Here is a 27,814-nt window from a genome sequence, read left to right on the forward strand (position 1 = left end):
GCTCAGAATTTTGCATTGCTCTGCCCCTGTGTCTGACCACCGAACACCAAGAAGCCTGCTGCGTCCACCCCATTCCTGGGCTGCCACGACCACTGTCCCTACTGATGTGATGAAAGCCGGACACTGCCCCCTCCAGACCCCAGCCTGTCCACATCACCAGATCTTGGGAGGGCAGAATCAGAATGCAAAGGAACAGTTGAAAGAAAAATAAATCACACCCCAGAGGAAAGGGGGAAATGTATTATCACTTTCAACTTTTGCCTTGGATGCTGCCTGGCTTAATGTGTTGGCTTCCATGCCCACAACAGCCCACTCTTCTCCTCTTGCCAAGGGTATTGAGGGTTCTAGAAATAGTCCTGGCCCTGGGTCTGGGCCACCGGGTCCCAAAGTCCCAGCTCCCAGGTTCCCACCGAGCTCCAGGTCCCACCACCAGCAGATGTATTATCGACCAGAATTTCCCAGACTTCCCTGAAGATACAAATCCTGGGGGTGGAGGATGCTTGTTGGCTACCCAGATTTCCAGGCCTCCTCACACCCAAGTTCCATCTCTTCTCTCATTCATTAAATACTTATTGAATGAGATGGAACTTGGGTGGGTTTGCATCCATCCCAGCCTCTGGCCAGCTGTGCAACCTCGGGAAAGTGTCTGTCCCTCTCAAAGCCTCAGCTTCCTGAAAAGTAAAATGGACCACTTAGTCCTGAAGCTTCCAGCTTTTTCTTGGCTTCAACAAAGCAGCAAGCCCCTTCTAGACACTGCTCCAAACAAAGAGAGAACTCCAACTCAGCCTCCTAAAAGAGAACCAAGCCCATCCCACCTCCTTCCATTCCCCAGAACTGACCCTCAGGCCCCCTTCTGAGAGATAGCAGACACTCCCTCAGGAGAATTAAAATACTATTTTTAAATAAATGAAGCCCCAGCCCTGCACCAGCCCTGGAAGACTGTGAGCTGGGCGAGGTGGCTTCCTGCATGTGCCTCACTTATTAAGACATTGCCACTCTGAAGAGCGGAGTCATTCCCAAGGCCCCCATGGTCACTGGCAGGCAGCGGTTGACTGACAAGTGTCAGTTTCAGCTTGCTGATCAGCAGAGGCCAATAGGCTGTGAAACAAGGAGCGGATGTGCTAATGACAAAACTTTCCAAACTGAAAACACAAGGAGGGGATTCCTGGGAAAGGTGTTTCCCCAACTTCTACCTGGTGATGGGATGAATGAGAAAAACACTAGCCAAACACAGAGCTCAGAGTCATCAAGACTTTGTAATGAGAATGCAACAGGGGCTGGGCAGAAAGAGGGAAGGGCTGCTGTCACAGCCACGTGCACCTGCAGCCAGCGCCATTGTCATAGCAGCTCTGAGGATGTAACAAGAAGCAAGCAACTGTCATCAAACTGTAAACAGAGTGAAAGCTGTGGAAGGACATGTAGGAGTCACCTTCCTATGGGAAAGTCCCATCCTTTGGGGTTAGAATTAGAGCAAAATAAAGTCCTCTCTTAGACGCTCTCCTGTGCAGTAAGAAGAAACACCTGTAATGCACACCGACAGCACAGGCACAGAAGGGGCCTGGCATGAGGGTATGTGACTGGGAAGACACACGCTGGACCTAGAGAAGCCAGCTTAAGAGCGAGGAAATGGTGTCATGCCAAGCCCATGGTTAGAATTCAGTAACACTTGCTGAGGAGTGGAGGGAAAAAAAGAGTAGAAAATAGAGTAACAAGCAAAGTTGATAGGCAGAATGTTTCAACAACTGGTGCACCAGGGTCCCCACCAACCTGAATTATCCCAGGGGTTGGTGTGGTAGCCCTGATGGACTGGGGGTTGTCCCTCAAGTGCTGGGGATGCCCAGGGGACTCAGGTCCCAGAGACAGAACCTGCAGATAGGGGTCTCAGGGCAGAAACTATTTGCTAGGAAGCACATGAATGTTTTATCAAACAGTACAGTGGTACTGGTGCATACCAGCTAAGGTGTCCTCACACAGGTGCCTTGGTGCACAGTGATCACATGGGCCCTGGGATAGGTGAGAACATGGCAAGGAACATTCTAACTATCTTTTCACTTATATGTTCCTTTAACTGACTGAGTAATGCTCCTGCCATCCCTGAAAAAAGGCCTCCCAAGTCTCCGAGCAGAGAAGTGGGGACCATGCAAGCCATGTGAAGGCCATTGGAACCAGAGCAGAGCCCACGGGGTGGGGGTCTGCAGGGAGAGGAGGTCACCAGGAGAAACAGATGAGCTGCCCCAGGAGCAGGAGACAGAGCCAGATGTCTGAACCCAGATTCTGATCCTGATGCTGCAGAGAGAAGCCCCAAAATGTTTTATGGTGAAACGTTAAATGTTTTGGATTTTTTTTTTTTTTTTTGTAAAACAGATCTTGACAGCTGAGAGAGTCAAGGTCCTTCATTCACACAGGTGACTACTGAGTTGTTGTTCTGTTTTTCCTTTAAGGAAGCAGGCCTTATGATAAACCCTTCGTAAAAACCCCACTAGGATAGCATTTTTTGTGGTCCTTGCATAGTGAAAGGTGCCTTTTGTGGCTCACTGCAGCCCTGCATAACAGGCCACAGAATTCAGAGTTCATAAACATAAGAAGATTAACTAAGCCCAGCATGGACTGAGGACCTCAACTTCAGCATCTTTTAAGGATTCATGTTATCAGTAGAAATGACTACCTTTTTCCCAAAGCTATGGGTTCTTTACTGTGTATGTTGATGTTTGATGGGAATCTAATCCAAACCCAGATTCTGGGGGCAGATCATCAAAACTGAAGAAGCTGGGTTTGTGTCACAGAGCTTCTTGATTTCAATCAGCCCCTGCAACTTTAAAAGAGCAGCCCATGGAAGCCTCTTCCCAAAGTGAAAGTGTTGGGTAATGGGGTTGTTTTAGTCATATGAAAGTAAGGATCATTCTGCATCTTAATAGGCCCATAATTAATTCACACATTCAACTGTTAAGTCCAGAAATATGTTCATGTTGACAATTTGCATTTGATGCTTCAAAAACAATCTGGCATGTTTTTATTTGCCTCGAAATCTCAGAAACATCCACCCTTTTCCATTATCCCTCCAAATGCTACAATTCCACAACAGCTTCCTGAAGCCCCACCTGTGGGAATGAGGGGAGGGGGCTCAAGACGCCCAGTCAGGAGAAGTAGTGTTACTGCAAGAGCTGTCCTCCTTTGAAGGACAAGACCACCATATGGCCAGTGGAATTTCCATCTGCCCCTCCCAACTCCCATGACAGCTTTTAGCCCTAGGCACGAATGACTGGAGATCATTCTACCACCCCGTGTCTTCAACGCTGGATCAGTGATTTTCCCCTCAACTCCTAAACACCAATTATGCCCCACCTTTGCCCAGCTCCTGGTCTACACTATGAGTGCACCCATCTGATATGTCAGGTGGGACCCCACCCCAGCCTGTCTACCTCATCAGCTCCTAGGAGGATAAAACCAGAGTGAGAAGGACCATCAGAGGGAAGAAAATAAAAAGCAATGCTGGCACAGGAACAAGGGATCATTAGTATCAACGTTTACTGCTAGGCTTGATTTACAACTGCCACCGACAGGTGAGTCAGAAGAGGAGGGGAGAGGGAAGGAGGAGGGGCCTGAGCTCAAGCCCTCAAACTCTTAGTTCCAATTTCCGCACCCTGAGTCCTACAAGCTAGCACAGAAGTTGCTGTGGAATAAAACAATGTTTATGGAGGTTCTCAGTTGCCTATGCTGCTTCCAGTTCACTCCCACAGATGTACTATTCCCTATTCCTCTGTCTAAGTACAACTAAAACCCTGAACATTATATATGAAAGAAACAGAAGGAGATTCAGAAAGGCAGAGAGAAGAAGGCAGACCAGCCAGGGACCCAAGGAGTGACACAGTGGTGAGGACCCTGGGTTTTCTTTTTGCTTCATATATCCCAGACTAGGACCTGACAAAACTGGCAACCCAGAAATACCAACAAGGATTTTGTTTTAAGCCTTAACCAAAGCCCACTCTTTCTAGCCAAAGGACCAGGAAAGATTTTTGCCTGGCAGAACAGAAAACTTTTAGACAATAACAGCTCTGCTCCAGGCAAACCCCACAGAAGAAAACTATGACCCCACCACCATCCACTCCAGCAAAGGCTGAATGGAGATCTGAGACTCCCATGCTGGCAAGGCTATAATGAGGCACTCACCACCCGCTCTTCCCATCCCTGTTAATGTGGCATCAGAGAAACCCTAGCAGGGAGCCAAGACAGTCATACTTGCTGGGCAGTGACAAGGCCTCTCCCCATGGTGTCAGTAGAGACCACATGGGGAGCCTGGACTCCCCTCCTACCTAACAGTAGCAAGTGCCCTAACCCATCCTCCTGGTATAGTGGAGACCATGTGGAGAGCAGAAATGAGGCATTCCTACCACGACTGCTCAGAGAGGTATGAGTGGAGACCTAGGGAGGAAATGAGCCTGAAATTCTACCCACACCTGGCAGTAGCAAGATGGCATCTGCACCCCTTCTGCACTGGAGTGGGGTCAAAGGAAGCCAGCTAAAACAGAGGGTTTAAATAAGATTCACAGTGTCATACATAAAGTATGTAACACATAAAGATTTCAATCAAAAATCATCTATCCTACCAAGAAACAAGATCTCAAATTCAACAGCAAAAAAGTCAATCAATATATGCCAAAATCAAAATGACAGAGATGTTGGAATTATCTACTGGGGAGTTTAAAGGAGCCACCATAAAATTATGTCAATAAACAATTATGATCATCCTTGAAACAAGTGGAAAAAAAAGGAAGTCTAGCAAAGACCTAGATAGTTTTGACAAAGAAATAGGAGATACAAGGAGGGACTAAATGGAAATTTTAGAAATGGATAAAGGAGAAAATCTTAAAACCCAATGAATAGGCCTAACAGCAGAAGACAGAAGAGAAAAAAAGAATCAGTGAAATAGAAGATAGAATAATAAAAATCACCCAGAGTTTCAGGGGCCAGTGGGACTATAACATTTTTTGTGATTCAAGTCCCAGAAGGAGATTAAAAAAAAAAAAAAAAAGAGGGCAGGATTGAAAATGTACTCAAAAGAGTGATGGCTGAAAAACTCCCAAATTTGGCAAGAGATGTAGATGTATTCAAGAAGCTGAGTGAAACTCAAAAGGAATAAACACAAGGAAATCCACACCAAGACAAATCATATTCCCACTCCTGAAAACTCCAGGACAGGAAAAAATCTTGAAAGCAGCTAGAGAAAAAAATGACACCTTATATACAGTGAAAAAATAATTCGAATGACAGCAGATTTCTCATTAGAAACCATGGAGGCAAGAAGGAAGTGGCAGAGCATTTTTCAACTGCTGAATAAAAAAGAACTGTCAACCCAGAGTTCTTCTACATCCAGTGAAAATGACCTTCAAGAATCAAGGGAAATTGAGATAACCTCAGATAAAAGAAAACTAAGAGAATGCGTCACCAGCAGAATCATCCTAAAAAGAATGGTTAAAGGAAGTTTTCTGAACAGAGAGGAAATGATTGGAACATTAGGTAGTAAGAAACAAAATGGTAAGGAAATTATACTGTAGATACCACTAATTTCCCTTCTCTTCTTGAGTTTTCTAAATTATGTTTGATGTCTAATGTAAAATATTAACACTGTCTGATGTAGTACTAAATATATGCAGAAGAAATAGTTAAGACAATTATAAGTAGGGAAGAGTAAAGGGACCTACGGGAGGTAACTTTTCTACATTTCACTTGAACTGGCAAGATTATGATACCAGTAGTCTTTGATAAGTTATGTGTATATAATATAATACCTACAGTAATCATGATAAAAAGCTATATCAAGAAATGAAAACACTACAGATAAACCAAAATGAAAGTCTTAAAAATGTTCAAGTAAGTCACAGAAAGGAAAAAAGAAAACCACAAATGAAAAACAGAAAATAAAATATAAAATGGCAAACTGAAGCTCTCACATATCATTAACAACATTAAATATAAATAACCTAAATATACTAATTAAAAGATGGAGATTGGCAGATTGGGAGGAAAATGACTCACCTATGTGCTGTCTACAAAAAACTCACTTAAAATATAACAATACTGGCAGGTTGAAAGTAAAAGAATGCAAAAGGATATATCTTGCAAACATTGATTGAAAGAAAGCAAAAAGGCTATATTAATATTATATAATGAAGGCTTCAGAACAAAAAATTAGCAAGAGAGAAAAGAACATTAAACAATGATAAAGGGGTCAATCTACCAAGAAAATCTTAAATATGTATGCACCAAACAACAGAGCTGCAAAATATGCTAAGCAAAAGCTAATAGAGCTGAAAGAAGAAATAGACATATCCACAATTATAGTAGGAAACTTCAGAACCTTTCTCTCAATGATTGATAGGACAACTAGGTAGAAAATCAGAAAAGATACAGAAGAACTCTAAATCACTGACCAACAGGATCTAATAGACATTTATAGAACACTCCACCCAACAATAACAGAATGCACATTTTTTTCAAATGCGCAGAGAACAAATACCAAGACAGACCATATCATGGGTCATAAAACAAATGTCAATATATTTTAAATAACTGAAATCACACATAGTGTTTTTTCCTATCACAATGGAACCAAACTAGAAATTAATAGCAGAAAGGTAGGAAAGCCTCCAAACGATAGAAACTGTACGACGTATCTCTAAATAATCATGGATCAAAGAGGAAGCTCACAGGAATTTTTTAATACACTGAACTGAACAAAAAAATAAACTACAACATGTCAAAATTCGTGGGACACAGCTAAGTAAAGGCTAAGAGGGAAATGTATAGCAATAAATACTTAATAAAGAGAAAAAGTCTCAAATCATTAATTAAGCTTCCACCTCAAAGACCTAGAAAAAGACCAAGATAAACATAGAACAAGCAGAATGCAGAAAATAATAAGGATAAGATCAGAAACCTTGAAACAGAAAATAGTAAAACAAAATTGAAAATCAATTAAACAAACAGGTGGTGTTTTAAAAGATTGATAAAATTGACAATTCTTTTAAGAAAACTAACAAAAAAAGAGAGAAGATACAAATTACCAATATCAAGAATGAAACTGAGGATATCACTACAGACACTACAGACATCAAAAGAATAATAAGAGAATAATACTATGAAAAACTCTGCATACATAAATTTGATAAATTAGATGAAATGATCTAATTTCTCAAAAAATACAAACTACCAGAATACACATAATAAGAAATAGATATTTTGAATAGTCCTATTCTATTAAGGAAATGGAATTCATAATTTAAAACTCCCTGTAAAGAAATCTCCAGACCCAGGTGTTTTACTGGATAAATCTAACAAATGTTTAAAGAAGAATCAACATCAATTCTACATAACTTCTTTTGGAAAACAGAAGAGGAAAGGGCACGTCCCAGTTTATTTCAGTAAGTTAATATTGCCCTATATTAAAACCCGGTCAAAGACAGGACAAGAATAAAACTTCAGACCAATATCCCTCATAAACACAGATACAAAAATCCCTGACAAAGTATTAGCAAATAGCATTTAGCAATATATAAAAAGAAGTATACACCATGACCAAATGAGATATATATATCAAGGATGCAAGGCTTACTCAATATTTGAAAACTGGTCAATATAATCCACCATATTAACAGACTTAAGAAAAAGTGCATGGTCTCACAATAGGTACAGTAAAAAAAAAAAAAAAAAAAAAAAAAAAAAGACAAAAACTTCAGACATTTGACAAAATCCAACACCCATTCATGGTAAAAAACAAAGAAGCAAACAAACAAAAAACAGTTAGATAGAAGGGGAATTCCTCAACTTGATGAGGAGTATCTACAAAGAAAACCTATAGCTGTTATTTTACTTAATCGTAGAAGACTGAATGTTGTCTCCCTTAAGATCAGAAATAAGGCAAACAAACCCACTCTCACTACTCTTACTCAGCATAGTGCCAGTAGGTCTAGCCAGGGCAATAAGGCAAGAAAAGGAAATACAAGGCATACAGGTAGCTAAGAAATAAATAAAACTGTCCCAGTTTACAGATGGCATAATTGTCTATGCTGAAAATCCCATAGAATCTACAGAAAAATTCCTACAACTAAGTTGAGCAAAGCCAAGCAATACAAAAATGAACATTCAAAAACCAACTGTATTTCTATATAATAGCAATAAACACATGAACACTGAAATTAAAAATGCAATACCATTTATAATTTCTCAAAAAATTAAAATAATTAGACAAATCTACCAAAACCTGTACCAAATTAGGATGTTGAAAACTTAAAAAAAAAAAAAAAGATGAAAGAAATCACAGATTTAAATAAATGGAGAAACATACCATGTTAATGGATTAGAAGACTCAGGACAGTAAAGAGGTCATTTCTCCCCAAATCAATATACACATTTAACATGATTCCAGTCAAAATTACAGCAAGAATTTTGGCAGATACAGACAAGATTATTCTAAGATATATATGGAAAGGCAAAAAGAGCTAGATAGCAACAATTTCGAAAAAGACAATCAATAAAGAAGGAATCAGTTTATTCAATTCCAAAACTTATTCTATAGCTATAGTAATCAAGACTATATTGTATTTGGCAGAGGGATAGGCACATACATCAGTGGAACCCAGAAACAGACCCACAGAAATATGCTCAACTGATATTTAACAAAGGTGCGAAACAATTCAATGGAGAGGCTGGGCAATGTGGCTCATGCCTGTAATCCCAGTGCTTTGGAAAGCTGAGGCAAGAAGACTGCTTGAAGCCAGGAGTTCAAGACCAGATGGGCAACATAGTGAGATCCTTCTCCACAAAAATTTAAAAATTAGCCAGATGTGGTGGCCTATGCCTGTAGTCCTAGCTATTTTGTTAGGGGGGAAGTTGGTGCTGAGGCAGGAGGATTGCTTGAGCCCAAGAGTTCAAGGCTTCAGTGAGCTATGATCATGCTACAAACACTCCAGCCTGGGCTACAGAGTAAGATCTTGTCTCTAAAAACAAACAAAGCAATTCAATAGAAGAACGATAGCCTTTTCATCAAATCATACAGGATCAACTGGACATTCATAGGCAAAAATAAAAACAAAAACAAAAAACCTCAACCTAAGTCTTATATTGTATATAAAAATTAACTCAAAATGGACCATGGCCTACAATAAAAGTATAAAACTTTCAGGAAAAAAAATAGGAGAAAATCTTTGCACCAAAGGTATAATCCATAAAGGAAAAATTGATAAATCTAATTAAACAAAATTAAAAACTTTTATTCTGCAAAAACTCTTCTTAAGATAAAATGACAAGCTCCAGACTGGGAAAAATATTTGCTAACCACATACCTAACAAAGGACTAGTACTTAGAGTACATAAAGAACTCTCAAAACTAAATGGTAAAAAAGTAAATTATCCAATTAGACAATGGGCAAAATTTATGAAGGAACATTTCATCAAAGAGGAATGGCTGGCAAATAAGCCCATGTTCAACATCATTAGCCATTAAGGAAATGCAAATTAAAAGCACAATGAGATATCACAACGCAACTATCAGATTGGCTAAACTAAACAAATAGTGACAGAAGAAATGCTTGTGAGAATGTAGAGAAATGCGATCTTTCCTACATTGCTGGTGGGAATGTAAAATGGCGCAGCCACTCTGGAAAACAGTCTGGCAATTTCTTAAAAAGTCAAACATGCAAATACTACAGACCTAGCAATTGCACTCTTGGGAATTTACCCCCAAAATAACGAAAACTTAAATATAATTCCATTTATATAACAGTCTTGAAATGATAAAATTATAGAAACAGAGAAGAGAGTAGTGGTTTCCAAGGATTATGGAAGGGCTGGGTAGGAGGGAAGTGTCTATGGCTATAAAAGGGCAACGGGAGGGATTCTTGCGGCAGCGGAAATGTTTTGTAGCTTGACTGTATCAATGTCAATATCCTGGATGTGATATTGTACTCTAGTTTTGCAAGATGTTATTGTTGGGAGAAACTGGGTAAAGTGTACAGAGGACCTCTATGTGAATCTGCACGTGAATATACAATTATCTCAAAATAAAAACTTTGTCTTTAAGCTAAAAATGTTTAAAGGACAAATAAAAGCCCAGGAGGGGCTTTAAAAGAAGGGGGAATGGATAGGGAGCAGTGGCTCACAACAGTAATCCCAGCACTTTGGGAGGCTCTGGCGGGTGAATCACCTGAGGTCAGGAGTTCAAGACCAGCCTGGCCAACATGGTGAAACCCCATCTCTACTAATAAAACAAAAATTGGCCAGGTGTGGTGACGCATGCCTGTAATCTCAGTTACTCAGGAGGCTGAGGCAGGAGAATCACTTGAACCTGGGAGGCAGAGGTTGCAGTGAGGCGAGATCGTGCCATTACACTCTAGCCTGGGCAACAAGAAAGAAACTCCACCACACACGCACACACACAAAAAAATAGGACGACAGGCAAATGCAAATTTCGGATAAGAAATAATGTTTAAGTAGAGTATGCCCCATGCAAATGAATGGAGACATACTTCGACTAAAAATGTATTGGCTGTTTATTTGAAATTCAAACTTACTTAGCCTGTATTTTTAGTGGCTAAATCTGGACACCTAGAGGGGAAGGATGGGACAGGAGGGCTCTGGAGCCCCCAGGGACACTGGGCTGAAAAAGGCAGGGTGGAAACACGGAGAAGTAAAAGAGAATGAGCAAAGGGATGCCAGAGGACCAGAAAGGCACGCAGGCTAGGCAGTCCCACGGTGGGGGCAGGGGGCAGTCACAAGCTGGGAGGCCTGAAGTCCCCAAGCTGCTGGTGAAACAACCCTGTGTGGGGCAATCAGGCAGAATCCAGAGGTCTAAAGAGCGGATGCTGGAATCTCAGTAACAGGGGGCCTGGCAGCCTGACCAAGGGGCTCCTCTAGGCACCAGGAGCATCACCCAGTTAACCCCAGGCTGACCCCTGGGCCTCTGTCGCCATGATCTGGCTCCACCCAAATGGTCTCCCCTCCCTACAGGGAAAGGACGTGCTGAGAAGTGGGTTCAAGTGTTCAGGTCAGTGGGCAGCCACGTGCTTGACCAAAACAAAAAATGCTTTGATGAGACTTTACTATCAGCCTGCAAGTCAGTTCCAGGGAGGCCGCTGCACACGTTTCATTTTCACCTTGCTCCCACACACACCCAGGACCCGCCCTTCTCTTCTCTGTGTTACCCATCACTGTTGGACACCATCAGGAGCTCTTAGTTGTTCTCTTAGTGAACACCCATCTGCTCCCACCAGACTCTATGCTCTGGGACAAAATAGCAAAGACTGTTCTGCTTGCTGCAATATTCATGCTTAGTGCCTGGCACATAGTAGATGTTTAAGAAAGAAAAATAACTTGGAACTGGGGGACATTATGTTAAGTGGAATAAGTCAGGCACAGAAAGACAAATGTCCCATGTTCTCACTCATTTGTGGGAGCTAAAATTTCAAACAATTGAACTCATGGAGATAGAGTGCAGAGTGATGGTCAGCAGATGCTAGGAAGGGTAGTGGGGAGGGAGGGGAAGTGGGGATGGTTAGTGGGTACAAAAATATAGTTCCACAGAATCAGTAAGATTTAGTATTTGATAGCACAACAGGGTGACTACAGTCAACAATCACTTGTACATTTTAAAATAACTAAAAGAGTATAATTGGATCGTTTGTAGCACAAAGAAAGAATAAATGCTTCAGGTGATAGATACCCCATTTTCCCTGATGTGATTATTACATATTGCATGCCTGTATCGAAAGATCTCATGTACTCCATAAATATATACACCTACTATGTACACATAAAAATTAAAAATTAAAAAAAGAAAACTGAATGAATGAAGGAATAAATGAAAAATCGGCTTGATTGGAGCTACTCCTTCTGGGTCTGTCCTCCAGGCCCAGCCCCTTGGAGTCTTGACAAAGCAGAGAGAGGGGGCCATTCTTCTTGCAGAAAGCCCTCAGGAGCATCCTCTGAGCTGACGAGTGCTGACATCTGGGATATAGGCTTAGCATGGCCACTTTTTCCTCCCTAAACAGGCACTCTATCATCATCATCATCTAATAACACTAATACAATATTGATAGATACCATTTATTCAGAACTTACATGTGCCAGGCAGTGTGCTGGGACCTTTTCATACCTGTTAACTCATTTAATCCTCCAAACAGTGCCAACCAGTAGGTGTGGTGAGTTGCACTGTTTGTGTTGCCCCTTCTTGTGGAAATAAAAGCCCTCTTTCTTTTCAATAATACCCTTCCCTACTTCCATTGCTGCAGGGCGGACCCCCAGGAAGGGCAGAGGTCACCAGCCTGACCAGACAACCAGCTCCACCTCCCTGGCCATAATGATTGGCTCATGGGCAGCTTCAGGACGCTCCTGAGGCCAGTGGAAGAGGCCTTCCACTTTCTCCCTGATGGGCCCCAAGGTCCAAGGCCAGGTCTGAGGCTCTGAAGCCCACTGGGTGCTCAGGACAGAGGGGACCAAGCTCTGGGGCCGCTGGCCACAGGACCCTTGTTGTCTGCTGTTATTCTAGTAAGGCCCAGCCAGAAGCAGGTATGAGGGAAACTGTCCATGTATCAGCTGCTGCCAAGCAGCCAAATGACATCAAAGGATGCTCAACAAAGTCAGTTCAACAATCCAGGCCACCAAGCCCATGTGACATGACAGCAAGAAGAGAAGGACATGCTTATGAGCCGGCTCAAGCAAGATGGTGCCAGGGCTCCAGTGCCGGCCCCTCCAGGACCAGCTCCATCAGCATCTCCCTCACTTCCATCCTTCCTCTTCCCCTCCCTGCTGGCTCTCTCTCCTGAACCTAGAAACACACTTTGGTCTCTCTCTCTTAAAAACGCAAACACTTCCTGTTACCTTTGGAGCCTTCCAGCTCCTGCTTCTCTCCCTCCCCTTCCAGCCTGGAACCCGGAAAGTCCACCGACACTGCTGCCCACCCCCATCTCCTCCTGACCCCTTCCATCTGACGCCACTGACCCTGCTCACACCCAGGACACAATGGCCACTTGTTGCTGAGCCACACAGACCCTCTTCAGCCTCCCGCCCAGGGCACTTTTCACACTGCACCCAACTGATATTCCTGGAAACACTGCTCCTTCAGCACCAACCACCACACACTCCTCACTCTCCAGGCTCCTCCCAGACGTTCTCACCATCTATGCTGATGCTGCTGGATCCTCTTCCTCAGACAGGGCCCTGCTGGCCAGACACCAACACTCAGATCTCCATGGGTATCTTGTGCGAGGCCACATTATCACAAACACTCAAGCCCACCAAACGTGATGAGCCTTCAGGTGCAGGGGTTAAGGGCGCAGGCTCCGAGTCACACTGGCTGAGTTCAGGTCCCTACCCTGAAACTTAGTGACATTGGACATGACACCTCAACTCCCCATGGATAAAAGGAAGTCATGACAGCACGTCTCACAGGGTATTGTGAGGGTGAAGTGTGATAACACCTGCAGATATGGAAAGAAGGGCCTGGTGCTGAGTAAGCTTCATTAGATGGTACTGATTGATATGGTTTAGCTCTGTGTCCTCATCCAAATTCCATCTCGAATTGTAATCCCCATGTGTGGAGGGAGAGACCTGTAATCCCCACATGTTGAGGGATGAAGGTGATTGGATCATGGAGGTGGTTTCCCCAGTGCTGTTCTCATGAATGAGTTCTCGCAAGATCTGATGGTTTCATAAGGTGCTCTTCCCCCTTTGCTTTCTCCTCTCTCTCTCCTGCCGCCATGTAAGACATGCCTGCTTCCCCTTCCACCATGATTGTAAGTTTCCTGAGGCCTCCCCGGCCCTGTGGAACTGTGAGTCAATTAAACCTTTTTCTTTTATAAATCACCCAGTCTCAGGTAGATCCTTACAACAGCGTGAGAATGGACTGCTACATGAACCACTGCTAGCATCATTGTCTTCTTTGCCATTCCCTAAGAGCTCTTCCTCTGGCATGGTATCATCTGCCACCTGTCACCCAAAATCTGGTCACCTGAGACCTTTGAGTCTTCCTAACTTCTCCCCCTCCCATGTCCACTCAATAGCCAAATCCTGCTGGTTTTGTCTCTTAAATGTTTCTCCAGCCCATATCCTCCTATCCAACATCCTCACCTTCTCTCACCTACTCTACCTCATCCCCTTTGCTGTGATCCACCCACCTTCTGCCTCACAGTTTGTTCTGTTGCAGTACTGAATTGTGTACAGTGTTCCTACATACTACATGGACCTCTTTTCTCTATAATTGGCTTGTACTAGTTTCTTTGCCTGGAATTCCCCTCCCACCTTACTTCTTATACTCTGAGACCCTGATTAGGTGTAACCTCTTCCAGGAAGTTTTCCTGGAATACCCAGATTGGGCAACATGCCTGTCCTCTGAGCTCCCTTATCTTAGACTTGTGACGTTACATTGAACTTGCAGGTTACCATCTCCTGAACTGAGTTAGCGGCCCCTCGCAGAGCCCACCGAGGATTTTAATAGTGTTTACTGAACATGAAGGTATGAGGTTTCTATTAGAAGAAACCTCAACGACAGAGGCCTTCCCCCAAAACAAGCAAACAAACGTACACATACGCATACAAAAGGAACTCAAGAAAATGAGAAAATTTCCACTATTTTAAAATTCAGAATTGATGGATTCTCCATAGACCTAAACAGCTTCCTCAAATGAACCAATGGGATTCAAAGTCAGGGAAACCAAGTCCTTTGGGCTGGTTCTCTCACCCAGGAAGACTGTTGAGGGGGAAGTGACTATGCCCTAGTTTGGGGGTTTGGCAAGGAAAAAAAAGAATAAAAAAGCATTGGATTATAGGCTTGCTGTACAGGCTTGTTATTCTGACAGAACAGTTCCAGAACCTGAAACATGATCTCTGGAGGGAGAGGGAGACATTTTTATCACATATTAAGGTTAGACAGATGTTTTGGGTCTGGTGTTACCTGAATCAAAAGCACCATTGAAGAGCCTGACACAGCCCGGTTCAGCAACACGTGATCCTGGCAGAAAGGAGACAGGAACCCCTTTTTCTTTTCCTGTTCATGAGATTTTCCTCTGTGGTTCTATTTGAGTTTTTTGTATCTCCCTGGAGCTGGGGCGAGACACTGACTTCCACTCCAGACTGTCCTCCTTGGACCAGAGATTCCTTCCCCTCCAAAATGCTGCAGGTTGGGCCTTCAGCACGGGGCCAGGGTCCAAATGGCAGCTTGAACAGTGGGCCCTGGCTCTGCAAGGCGGTTTGAAAGTATCTCCAGGGATGTGCTTCATAAAGACTTGTAAGGTAGAAAAACCCTCTCTCCGTCTGTCTCCCTCTCTCTCTTTCACACACACACACAAACACACCACACACACACCACACACACATACACATGCACACACAGACACAAAACACACGCCTCCCTCCAGGTGGGCCAGGGCCAGTCCTGCCACAGTGACGGGAGGGCTGGGGACGAGAGGACACACAAGGACAGAAGCTGGCACTGGGGACACTTTAAGGGCCTGGGCAGGAGGCAGGAGAGGTTGATTTTCCAAACACCCACTTCCTCCCCCATTTATTTGCCCCTGACAGTAGGGCCCAGCCCTTGAAGGCACCCAGGGAAAGAGCCTGCGTGAGCATGAAAAGCAGGCCTCCGGAATGACTAATGCCCCACCGGGACAGGCCTGGCTCTGGCCTGGCTGCCCGCCAGAGAGTCCACAGCCACTTTCCAAGGACAGCAAGGGCAAGCGTTCCTGACAAGATTCCCCGAGGACCATCCCTTCCCAGCCCTGACCCTCCCCAGGGCTCCCCCAGGGGGCCTGTGAGGCCCTGCTTGAGGACGTCCAGGGGCCCAGAGGCTGAGTCACTCCCTTGGGGCCAACCTGGGTCATGGCAAGTTTGTTATCTCAAGGACAAGTTCTCAGACCCCTTATCCAGCCATCCCCACCCAAAACAAACTAAAAGTAAGGCCTCTGCAGCAAATCGGCTTCCTGGGGGTCTCTAGACTCAGGCCCTGCCCCCCAGGGTGAGGTGCCATGTGCCCCAGGAGGGCCGTGTACACACATTGTACATATATGTTCAACACATGTGGGCAGACCCACTGCTCCTCCCTTCCCAGCAGTGGGGGGCCAGCTTCCTCTGGGCCAGGCCCCCCACAAGCCTCCTCCTCTCTCCTTCAGCAGCCCCCCCGGGGAGCCCAAGGCAGGGGCCTCCTGCAGAGCCATTTCCTGGGGCGGCAGAGGTGGGAGCCATTCTCCCAGAGTCCTCGGAGGGGGTGAAGGGGAGGTGGGGAAAGGGCGACTGGGCAGAGCCGGGTTACCCCGGCAGGAGGCCACAGCACAGAGCTCTGGGCTGCTCCAAGTTTTTCGTGTGCCTTCTGGGGGAGGAAGTGTCAAAGCCATTTCAAAAGCTGGGGGATTCCCAGGGAAGGGGCCTCATTCTCCATGGGGAGGGGGGATTTCAAAGGAGACCCTGCTGTTGAAAGGTTTCCAAAGACCCTCGCCTTTCTATCAGATCCAAAACACTCCCCTCCAGCAGCCGCCGGGAGAGGGGTGCCGGGAAAATGTTTCCAAGGAGACATGTCCCTGAGTCATCGTAACTCCCAGGGTCTCTGGGCTGCAGAGCCATGCAGAGGCCCCCGCTATAAAAAGGCCGGTTTACCGCCCCCCAGGGGAGCTCTCCAGCAGTCCAGGTCCCAGGGGAGGCCTGCCTCAGACCCCCAAGTGCCCTGAGTTTATGAGAAGGCTGCAGAGCTGAACAGGGCCACTTCTACCCACCAAGTCCCCCTGGTGCCACTAAGGGGGACTTTGACCCCCGTCAGCGGCAGGGCAGCCACTCTGGGCTCGGACCATTTAGCAGGAGAAGCCATCCACAGGGACACTGGGCCCCAACAGATTTACTGGGATTGCAGAGCCAGCCCCAAACCAGGCCTGCCGTGCCTGCCTCTCACCATTTCCCCAGCAGCCTTAACAAGCCACCAGGGCCGGCCAGAATCACAGCACAAGCCACATCTAAGTTCCATCAACTCCTTCTCTTCTCCTCCTGCCCTGTTCACTCACACCAGGACCACACCAGGTGGGTCTTCGTTCTCTTCCCAACTGGTTCCTTCTCAACACTGCAGCCAGATTCATCTTCCTAAGGCTCAGGCCAGGATATACCCTGCTCCAAAACCTTCAATGGCTCCCTAGCGCTTAAGTCCGAGGTTTAAACTCAGGTACCCACAGGGGACAGGCTGGAGACTTAAATGAGCAAGACCACGATGCCTGGGAATGCATGCCTTGCCTACAGGAAACCGCTGCTGCTGCTAAGTCACGCCAAGTGGGAATGATGATTGCGGGAATGTGAAGCCCTGGCTGCCACCTCTTGTGGTTTTTCAAGAGAAGCCTAATAAATCATAGTCAAGGGGCCCCCAAAGTTGGACCCTGGTCTACGGGGTGAAGGACAAACCCTAACCCCTCCACTTGGTATCGGAGGTGCTCCATGGCTGACCCCAACCCCCTCCCCATTCTCACTCCCCGCTATGCCTCAATCTTGGCCAGGCCAAGCACCTACAGCCCACCAGACTCACCTGCTCTGCTCACCCCCCATCCTGCTAGGCTCACCACCCTCACAGTCCGGCAGCAACACATTGTTCCAGAGCCTCCCCCTGCTGTTCAGCCATCCCTCCGAAGGCAACATCCCCCCTCTTCATCCTTCAACGCCCAGGGGTCCCTGTTCTGGGAGCACCCACACCACTGCACTGCACTTACCTGCATGCCCATCAGCCTTCCTCTGGACAGGGAACCCTGAGTTCTCTCCCACCACAGGCCCTGGCAGGGGCTCCAAACACAATGGAGGGACCCCAGCTGTGGTTCAGACCCTGCTTCCATTACTCAGGCTGGAAGGACTTGGGTAAGTCACGTAACCTCTCTAAGCCCCGGGTTCCTCATCTGTCAGATGGGGAACTAGTGCCCATGTAAAGTGCCTGGCACATAGAAAGGCTGAGTCAGTAGCAGCTGTTAGCATCCTTATTCAATGTGACCTCTTTGCTGCATGCTATGTGCAGTGTCTTCTATGGGATGATCTCTGAGGCAGAGACCATGTCCCCGTACTCCCATCACCCACAGAGACCGCTGCAACTCTCAACATGCCATAGGTGCTCAGTCAAGGTCCTCTGGTAGACTGGGTTGATGAGGCTTGGGGAGGGCAGGCAGGTGGGGAGGGCAGGCAGGTAAGGAGTGCAGGTTAGAGCGAGAGGGACTGCCCAGCCACCAGAGGTCTGGCTCACCTGGGGTTCCATGCCGTAGTGAACTGGAATCTGTGCTCGGGGACCAACCAACCACTCCCTGCTGCCTGCTCCCCAGGCCTCCAACTCCCACGTTCCTGGGCTTCAGGTCAGCTGACAGTGCTGCAGGGCAGGAATGGGCAAGGGGACCTGTCCAGCTCCCCAGCCAAGGAGACTTCCCTCAGAAGCCCGGCCCACAGCTCACACACAGGCCCAAATGCCCCTCACATCCTCCTTTTGTGTTTCCCGCAAATCTAGTTAAGAGCAACCCCCTCGTCTTGCACTTGAGGACACATAGCTTCCAGGCTCTGCACTAAAGGCAAGGTGGAAGAGAGGAGGGAGTGGGCAGAAACACCTCAGAAATCACTGCGGTCCAATTAGCCAGGCTTGTGCCCTTCATGCTTACAAATAGGAACGCGCATTAACACCTGCTACAAAAGCAAACATTTTTAGATATCTTCATCTTCACCTCCCTGACACTCCGTGAAAGGACTCTCAGCAGCCAGTGACTGACAGGGGAGTGCTCCTTCTTATCCTTCAGCAGGGGGCTTTCAGATGGAGAAATTAAGAAGCCACCAATCTCCCTGTCAGGCCAAGCTCCCAGGGCCCCCACCTGCTCTTCCTGGGCCCCTCCTCCCTACTCTCCTCCAGGTGAGTCCCACCACACACATGATTGGGAGTCAGTGGCTGCAGGAGACTGGCTCCAAGGCACTGGGGGCAGAGGCTGTCAGATAGGTTGGGGGTCAGGGGGACTGGGATGCTGGGCATGAGCATGGCCAGTGCTGTGGCTAGGTAGGGACCAGGGGACCCATACCTGCCCTGAGAGCACCTTTACTAAAGAAGGGCCTTTGCAACGCAAACCTTAAACAAAACCTTGATGGCTGTACCATTTTGGAGCAAGCTGCAACTCTCATACACCAGTGGTGGGCGCGTAAGTCCATACAACCACTTCAGAAATGTATTTGTCAGCATTTACTAAAGGTGAACATCATTTAACCTGTGACTCGGCAAGTCCGTCCAAATCCTATATTCCTATTTTATATACATATTTACACATATAAAGAATATAGCATATAACAGTATATAATGTATTATATATAAACACAAAATATAATATCTATATATTCCTATAATCACAATAAAATCACATACATATGTTCATCAGTAGATATGTACATGAGGCCGGGTGCAGTGACTCATGCCTGTAATCCCAGAAATTCGGGAGGCTGAGATGGGCAGATCACTTGAGGTCAGGAGTTTGAAACCAGCCTGGCCAATATAGCGAAACCCTGTCTCTACTAAAAATACAAAAAAATTAGCCAGGGGCGATGCCGCATGCCTGTAGTCCCAGCTGCCTGGGAGGCTGAGGCAGGAGAATCACTTGAACCCGGGAGACGGAGGTTGCAGTGAGCAGAGATCGTGCCACTGCACTCCAGCCTGGGTGACACAGTGAGACTCTGTCTCAAAAAAAAACTAAACCAAACCAAAACAAAAGAAGACATGTCCATGAATGTGCCAGCACTATTTCAGAATGGGCCCATCAAGAATCAAATAGATAAAGGGTGGTTGGTGTGCTCCTATGACAGATTATTACACACCAATGAAAGGCATGATCTCCAACCAGAGGCAATAATGTGAAAAGTGAAAGATGTCAGGTGCAAACGAGTAGAAACTGTGATTCCATTTCCATAAAGTAGAAATCAGGCAAAATCAACCTAAATTAGACATCAGCATCGTGACAACCTGTTGGTGGTAGGGGAGGGCCTGAAGGAGGCCAAGAGGGAAGCTCCTGAAATGCTGGAAATAGTCTGTTTCTTGATCTGTGTGTGGGTTACACAAGTGTGTTTAGTTCATGAAAATTCATTAAGCTGCTCACTTATGAGAGGTTTTCTAAATGTACGCAGTAAAAGGTTTTGTAAACCAGTACTCCGATGGCATAGCTGTTAAGACAACAATGAAAAGATGCTAGAAGAAAAACAGAGATGAAGTAAAGATGAAGTTCAGGCCAGGCGTGGTGGCTCACGCCTATAATGCCAGCACTTTGGGAGGCCGAGGCGGGTGGATCACGAGGTCAGGAGTTCAAGACCAGCCTGAACAAGATGGTGAAAAATTAGCCGGGCACAGTGGCAGGTGCCTGTAATCCCAGCTACTTGGGAGGCTGAGGCAGAAGAATCGCTTGAACCCAGGCGGCAGAGGTTGCAGTGAGCAAAGATTGCACCACTGCACTCCAGCCTGGGTGACAGAGTGAGTCTCCATCTAAAATAAAAAATTAACAAAAAGATGAAGTTCAACCCATGACTGCAACTTTACTGCTCAGACTAGAGTCCTGGAGAAAGTGATCACATGTCCAACAAAGATCCAGGGTACCAGGCTTCTTGAAGCTCTCCCAGGCCCCAGCCCATCCCAGGCCAGACCCTTCCCTTAGAACCTCCATGCCCATCAGAACATCAGAACATCCAGCTGTGCCCTCTCCTACAATGAGGGTACCCCTAGCTGCCAAGGAGACCACATCCACCCATCCAAGGTAGAGGGGACTTCACAGCTTCCCGGGTCTCTTGTGCCAAGTGTGTGAACTCCATAGAACTTTGCAAGCTGCCCTTCTAGAGAGGCTGAATTTTCCAAAGCCCAAACCCACTTGAAGAGGAATGGGGAAAGTACCGAAATAACTTTGTAAGCGTTCTGTTTTGACAATGTGCCTGAGGAATTCACCATGTTGAGTAGGGAAATATGAGCAGTTAAATCTATTCAATGTCATGACACACAAAATTGAAGCATAATTGCTCCTGAGTGCTTGACAACTGGAAAGCACTTTGTTTCAGAAATGGAGGGAAATTTATGCTGGAAAATGGAAGAGATTGTCAAAAGTTTGATTGTAATGTGAGTGCCGCTGCGACAAGAAGGCTCAGATGGAGAAAGGGCTCCCATTCTGACATTTTCACTCCCATGTGCAATGTCTCAGAAACAGCAGCAGTGACTCTGTCCTTTGGCCTAAAAGCCAGTAAAATGATGATCGGAACTGCAAATTTAAAACCCCAAAGAGTAGCTCCAGCATGGCTGGGAGGAAATGCTCTTACCAATCATGTGGTTGGCAACGTGGATTTGGATCTCTCTCTCGTTCTCGAAGGTCATCTGGCACTTGATGCACTGGTATGTCTTTTTCTGTTTGGAAACCAAAAATAAAAGATTTAGAGAGGCAGGAGGTAGGAAAAAGGAGAAAGCAAAATTTCCTAGGGGGCCTGGGTCAAGACTTTCCAGAATGGTTCCAGTCCCCTCCTAGGTCTCCCCAGGCCATTCTCTTCCCACCTTCCTCTAAATCCAGCTCTACCAGACTGGGGAAGGGGCATGAAGCTACATTCCAAGGGAGCTGCTTCTCTGCTAGATCTGGGAAAACTGCCATCTCAAGGTGAAGCTTTAAGGGAGCTGAGGGGAGGCCTCCTTGCTTAGAAGGGCAAATCCATCTACCCATGCCCCCATCCATCCAAACATCCACCCATCCATCCTCCATCAACCCATCCACCCATCTACATACACACTCACCCATCTACCCATTCATCCATTTACATACACACCCATCCATCCACCATCCATCCTCCATCTACCCATCCATCCATATACCCATCCACCCATCTACATACACACCCACCAATAGACCCATCCATCCATCCTCCATCTACCCATCCATACTCCATCTACCCATCCGTCTCCCCATCCATACATCTACACACACACACACCCATCTACCCATTCATCCATTTACATACACACCCATCCATCCATCCATTCATCTATCCATCTACCATCCATCCTCCATCTACCCATCCAACCATATACCCATCCATCCATCTACATACACACCCACCAATAGACCTATCCATCCATCCTCCATCTACCCATCCCTCCATCTACATACATACCCACCCATCCACCCATCCATCCATCCTCCATCTACCCATCCATTTATCTACATACTCACACACCCATCCACCCATACTCCATCTACCCATCCATTTCCCCATCCACACATCTACCCATTCATCCATCTTCCATCTACCCATCCATCCATCCTCTATCTACCCACCCATCCACCTACATACACACCCACCCATCTACCCATTCATCCACATTTCTCATCCATTTACTCACCCTAATAACCATGTGGCTGAGCAGGGGACACTATTCCTGCCAACTCTGGTGTTCAAGGGTGGCTAAGGAACTCCTCATCTGCCCTAAGCACAAATGACACCAAGAGTTCCTACAGCTGGTTTCCACACACAGGGGCTATTACCAGCTGCCTGTGGGAGCTGAGGGCAGAAAAACTGAGATGAGAAGCTTCAAAGCTTCTTGAAGAGTCATTCCAAAGAGTGAACCTCACTCACACAACTAATCCCAGATGGTTCTGAAACACCCCAGGGACAGAGGTGGTGTTGCCCATCTGAGGGAAGGACTGTGGCTGTGGGGTTTTTTGAAGAAAGAGGGGTGGTATTGGGAATCACAATATCCAAGTTTTTTGAAGACCACTTTGGTTCCTGGGATGACAGGGCTTCTCTTAATTCTGGAAAAGGGAGCAGGACTTCACACTTCTTGGCCGAGGTCCCAGGCCAAACCCTCAACTATGCAGCCAGATGAACCACCAGGGGGTTTAACCATCTCAGCTCCCACCTCCCTTTTTATCATTCTGAAATGTTATGAGTTCTTGCATAGTGCACACTTTTCTTTCCTTTTACTTTTAACCTATCTGTGTCTTTATATTTATAGTCCAGGCCCTGTAGATAGCATTCAATTGAGTCTTGCTTTTTTCTTTGCATCTAATCTGACAATCTCTACCTTTTGATTGAAATTTCAACTCCATTTATATTTAGTGTAATTGTCAATATGGTTGATTTTAAATCTCACCATCTTTTGAATTAATTTCTATTTTATCCTACCTGTTCTCTGTTCCTATTTCCCTCTTTCCACCCATACCCGCAGTTCCCTAAGTAACTACAGGCCTTTGCCTGTGCTGGTTCCTCCACGTGCAACACCCCCTCCACCCTTGATTCAATTCAAATGCCATCTCTTCTGAGAAGCCTTCTCTTTTCACCCAGAATGGGTCCAGGACCCCCTCCACACCCCTGAACTTATGCTAAAGGACCCTGGGTAATTAATACATTGTTGTGTCACGGTAGATTGGCTCATCTGCTCCCCTCTTGCACCATGAGCACCCAGAGAGCCAGGAATGTGTTTTGTCTACCTTTGAGGCAGCACAGGCACATGAAGTGCTTAACGAGCATTTGCTGAACACATGAAGTTGCAGAATAACATACACAGAGGAGTCTATTCAGGCAGAAGTGACAAAGAGAACAAAAGATGACTTCAGTGTCCTGGACACACACCACCCTAGCGCAGGCTTGACCTAGAGTCAGTGCATAATAATTATTTAACTTTTATTATGATTATTATTGGTGCCAAGAAAATGCTTCTTGAACAAATGAATGAATGAAGAAACAACTGGAAAAGCTGGTGCTGGGTGCGTCAGGATCCAGGACCCGCTCTGACAAAACCAGGGGCCTTTCCCACAGTGTTTCAGAGACCTGGGGGGTTCGCAGTGTCCTGAGTACAGGCCACAGCCTGAGGCCCAGACACAGGCACTCTGCATGGAAAGGCCCTGGGAAGAGCTAGGTAGGTCAGGGGCAGGGTGGAGAGAAAGACAGGGCTGGGGAGTCCAGCGTCGCCACAGTCAAGGGAAGATGTCCAGGCCACAAGGAGACTATAGGGCCTGAGGTCTTCTCAGGAGATGCAGCCCAGAGTACTCATCTCAGGTCAACTCCAGGGCCATGGTTGTGGAGAGGAACCACCTCGGGTGTCTCCAGCATCAAAACCATCCCCTCTGCCTCACATGTGTCCCCACCTACTCTGCTTGGCAAAGTGCAAGAGCCTTTGGTGGTTGAATGAATGAACGAATGAATGGAATGAGTGAATTAATGAATGACGCACACCCCAGGAAGGGAAGCTTCATCATAAGGAAGCCCGTGGGAGGCCTGCTGGAGGAGGACCGCCCAGGCCTGCAGGTGGGTGGGTGGGAGGAAGGAGTTGGTACCAACCCGCAGTGAAGGTTGAGGGCAGAAGACCACATTCCCCCTCCAAGGATGGCGATTTGCTTGGGTGCAAGTCTCTGGAGGCTGCAGCCATGGCTGGTCCAGAGGCGTGCAGGGAACAGTCCATGATCACAGTGACTTGGTTGATCTTCTCAGGGGCAGGTGAATAAAGGGAGCTCACTGTGCTTGGAAAACACATCCCGAGGGGCTTGGGCAGGAAAACAGGCTGCCCTCAAATGCCTCTCTGCCACCCCTTGGTAATAGGAAGAACACTGCCCAATAACTGAGCCCCTCCTGGTGGGGCACTGGGCTTCATATGGTTCAGAGGGTTCCCAAGGGAGGGGCCGGGGGAAGGGCTGACCCCTCACGTACACACAAGACACACACACAGATGTGCAAGCACACGTGTGCATTCACATGCTCACCCTCACCCCAACTCACCAGCAACACACAAGACCTTCACAGACACACCCACAACCCCTACACACAGCAACCTGTAACGCAGATACATATGTGCAACCCCCAGAGAAGCAGGGCCATCCACATGGGTGAACAAGGCCACACAGATGGGCATGTCCACACTCATCCAGAGACCCTGCCTTCAGCTCACTCACCACAACCCCAGTACACACACCGGTACTCCCAAATACGCCCACAGACATGCATGCAGCTTCTGACACAAGTATACACACAGACCCATCCCCACATGTACCACACACCCTCATGTACATACATGTAGACTCATAAATGCACACATGTGCACTCACACATAGGCACATACACACACAGGCTCACCAGCTCCCAAACCCTCCAAGCATGGCTGGACTCCAGTCCTCACCCCAACATCTATTCCTGGTCTGTCCCCACTCTCAACCCCCCTGGAGACCCCTTCCTCCTGGAGCTTCAGCCCCCACTAGGAGACATAATTACAGAAAGACAGAACTTGGCACTCAAAGCACCTCCCCTGCCATAAGCCCCTTCCCTGGGGCTCAGCCCAGGAGAACTAGAGCTGAGTTCCAGGGCCTGTGGCCAGGGCTGCCTCCCCCAACACAGCCCTGAGCAACTGCAGAGGGGGGCCCCGGGCAGGAAGAAAACACACTTGAGAATGGCGGAGACAGGAGAGGGAGGGCAGAGAAGAAATGGCTGGGCCCTTCAAGACAGGAAGGAGAGAAGGAAAAGCCAGCCAGAGCTGCTATATTTCCATGATCGTGAGCACTGCCAATGTTCACTGAGCACATGCCATGTGTGGGCAGCGTTTATGCTAAATACTCACAAACCCTCTGCAAGCTCCACTCTAGGGATGGGGTAAGTGGAGTTTCAAGGGGCTGCATCACTTGGTCAGAGCCTCTTGCTGGTGAGTAGGAGAACTGGAATTCGATGCCCACTGTCTGAGCTGCCATTCTCAGTTCCATGTCACAGATCTCCTGCCAGGCCTGGTCTAGGTGACAGAAAGCTAGTGGGATCTGGATAGGCCCTCTAACCTTGATATCTGTTTACTTGGCTGTAAAATGGGTATGAGAACACCTGGCCTGCCCCACCCCGCAGAGAAAGGCACTGTGGGGATCTGTGGGATCAATGGACGGCCAGGGTCGGCCCGTGCTGGTCTCGAGTTGGGGTGATGTTGTCATTACCCATAAACAGAGGGGGAGGTGGAACTTCACTGCTTCGTGCTCCAGCCGACAGCAGCCTCGGCCCCACAGGAACCCAGTCCTCTGAGAGCTGGTTGCTATGGATACACTCCCGAGGGTCCCAGCCTGCCAGCCCCCAAGCCCCTGTGAAGCCCCCAGAGTCTGTTCTTACATGAGTGGGTCCTCAGGGAGGGAAGGGGTGGGCTAACTGACATCTGGGCCCCTGCCCCCATGTGTGCCCACACAGGGGCAAGGCCCCAGAGAATGCCGCCTTGGCTGGGGAGGTACCTGGGCTTTGTTTCTGCAACGGCCCGTCTCCCCGGGCCTCTAGGCAGGCAGAGCCATGATTTTCAGCTCATCCCTGCTCACACAAGGCCGGAAGGCAGGGAGAGGAAGGCCTGGGGGCCCCCAGGAAACAGGGTCCCCTTGAGTGTCAGTCCCTGCACAGCTGCGCACAGCTGTGCATCCTTGGATATACGGCATCACCTTTCTGAGCTGGAGCCCCTCTTCGCCAAAACACAGGCCACAGCAAGGTTCCTGGATTGTTGCTACAGAGATGACCTAAAAGTTGGTGCCCAGCAGAGCACCACTCACATAGTAGGGGCTTTCACAAAGTGGTGCTTGATGCTGGATGCAGAGCACTCCAGGGAGGCTCACACAGCCCAAGGCTTTGGAGGCTCTAGAAACAGCTCCCAGGCCGTCAGAAAACCCAGCACCATGGCGGGCAGTGCCAGAAAGGGAGGGGTGATCCGGGTTGAGGGGCACCCAGGAGAAGCGGGCACAGTGACCCAGCCCAGCTGCACTGCCCCACAGCCTGAGCACAGCTATGACCACCCGGGACCCCACCCCAGCTGGCCTTTCCCTTCTTGCAGCCAGGATACGGTCCAGAGCTGCTGGGTGGACTGTTGGTCAAGACCAGGGGCTGTGGTGCAGATGCTGCCTGCCTGGGTTCAAGTCTCCTCTCAGCTCTCGAAAGCTGGGGGCTTGAGGCAAGCAACCTCATTGTGCTATGCCTCAGTTTCCTTGCTTACAACATGAAACATTGTAAGGATTAAATAGAAAGTGCTTGGCAAGTCCTTACTCCTCAACGAGTGTGGATTGCTATTGTAAAAGGGAAAAATATCAGCGACATTTACTATGTGCTTGGCACTTAATTTACACATTTAATCCTCAGAGCAAAATGCTGAGGTCAGCATAAGAAATAGTCACAATGGTTCACAAATGATGGGGAACAGGCAGTGACCAATCAGAGCAGATAATCGTTAAAAAACCAGAGAGGCCCCCCAGCTTCTCCCTGGATGCAGAGATGTCAGCCCAGGAGAGACTCTATTACTATTCCATTACTATCACTATTCATTAACACTGCCACTACCTCTGGCTTTGTAGTGGAACACAGAGGCCCAGAGAGGTCAAATTACCACTGGGTCCTGGGAGAAGGAGATTTTAACCCAGGCCACCTGACTCCAGGACCGAACATTCCCTGAGAGCACCTATGCCCCCCTAGAAAGGCTGAGGGGGACGGAGCGGAGCAGCAGAAACCAGTGCCCATGCTCAGCCCCTAGAGGGGGGTCCTCCTGGGGCCCTGTTTAGAACCCTGGCTCAGACGAAGGGCCCTGAGAGGGTGGGGTATTGCTATAGCCCCTAAAAGGAGCTCTCCACTCCAGACAGGAGTTTGAGGAGAGACCCCAGGCCCCAGCCAGACATGCAGCTCTGTTGCTTTTTTCTCTTTCTTTTTTCTTTTCTTTTCTTTTCTTTTCTTTTCTTTTCTTTCTTTCTCTTTCTTTCTTTCCTTCTTTCTTTCTTTCTCTCTCTCTCTTTCTTTCTCTTTCTTTTTCTTTCTCTCTCTCTCTTTCTCTTTCTTTCTTTCTTTCTTT

General features: G+C 47.2%; 1 protein-coding gene across 1 annotated transcript in view; it reads right to left on the minus strand.

Moving 5' to 3' along the window:
- Nucleotides 1-27,814, minus strand: part of ZNF423 (zinc finger protein 423) — a 365,642-nt gene that overhangs the window by 113,848 nt on the left and 223,980 nt on the right. Inside the window, exon 5 of the mRNA XM_032157297.2 lies at nucleotides 21,313-21,397. Within this exon, the coding sequence (XP_032013188.1) occupies nucleotides 21,313-21,397 (85 nt within the window). The remainder of the gene's footprint in view (nucleotides 1-21,312; nucleotides 21,398-27,814) is intronic.

This window comes from Hylobates moloch, unplaced genomic scaffold, assembly GCF_009828535.3.
Source record: "Hylobates moloch isolate HMO894 unplaced genomic scaffold, HMol_V3 SCAFFOLD_6, whole genome shotgun sequence".
In the NCBI taxonomy this organism is placed as follows: Eukaryota; Metazoa; Chordata; class Mammalia; order Primates; family Hylobatidae; genus Hylobates; species Hylobates moloch.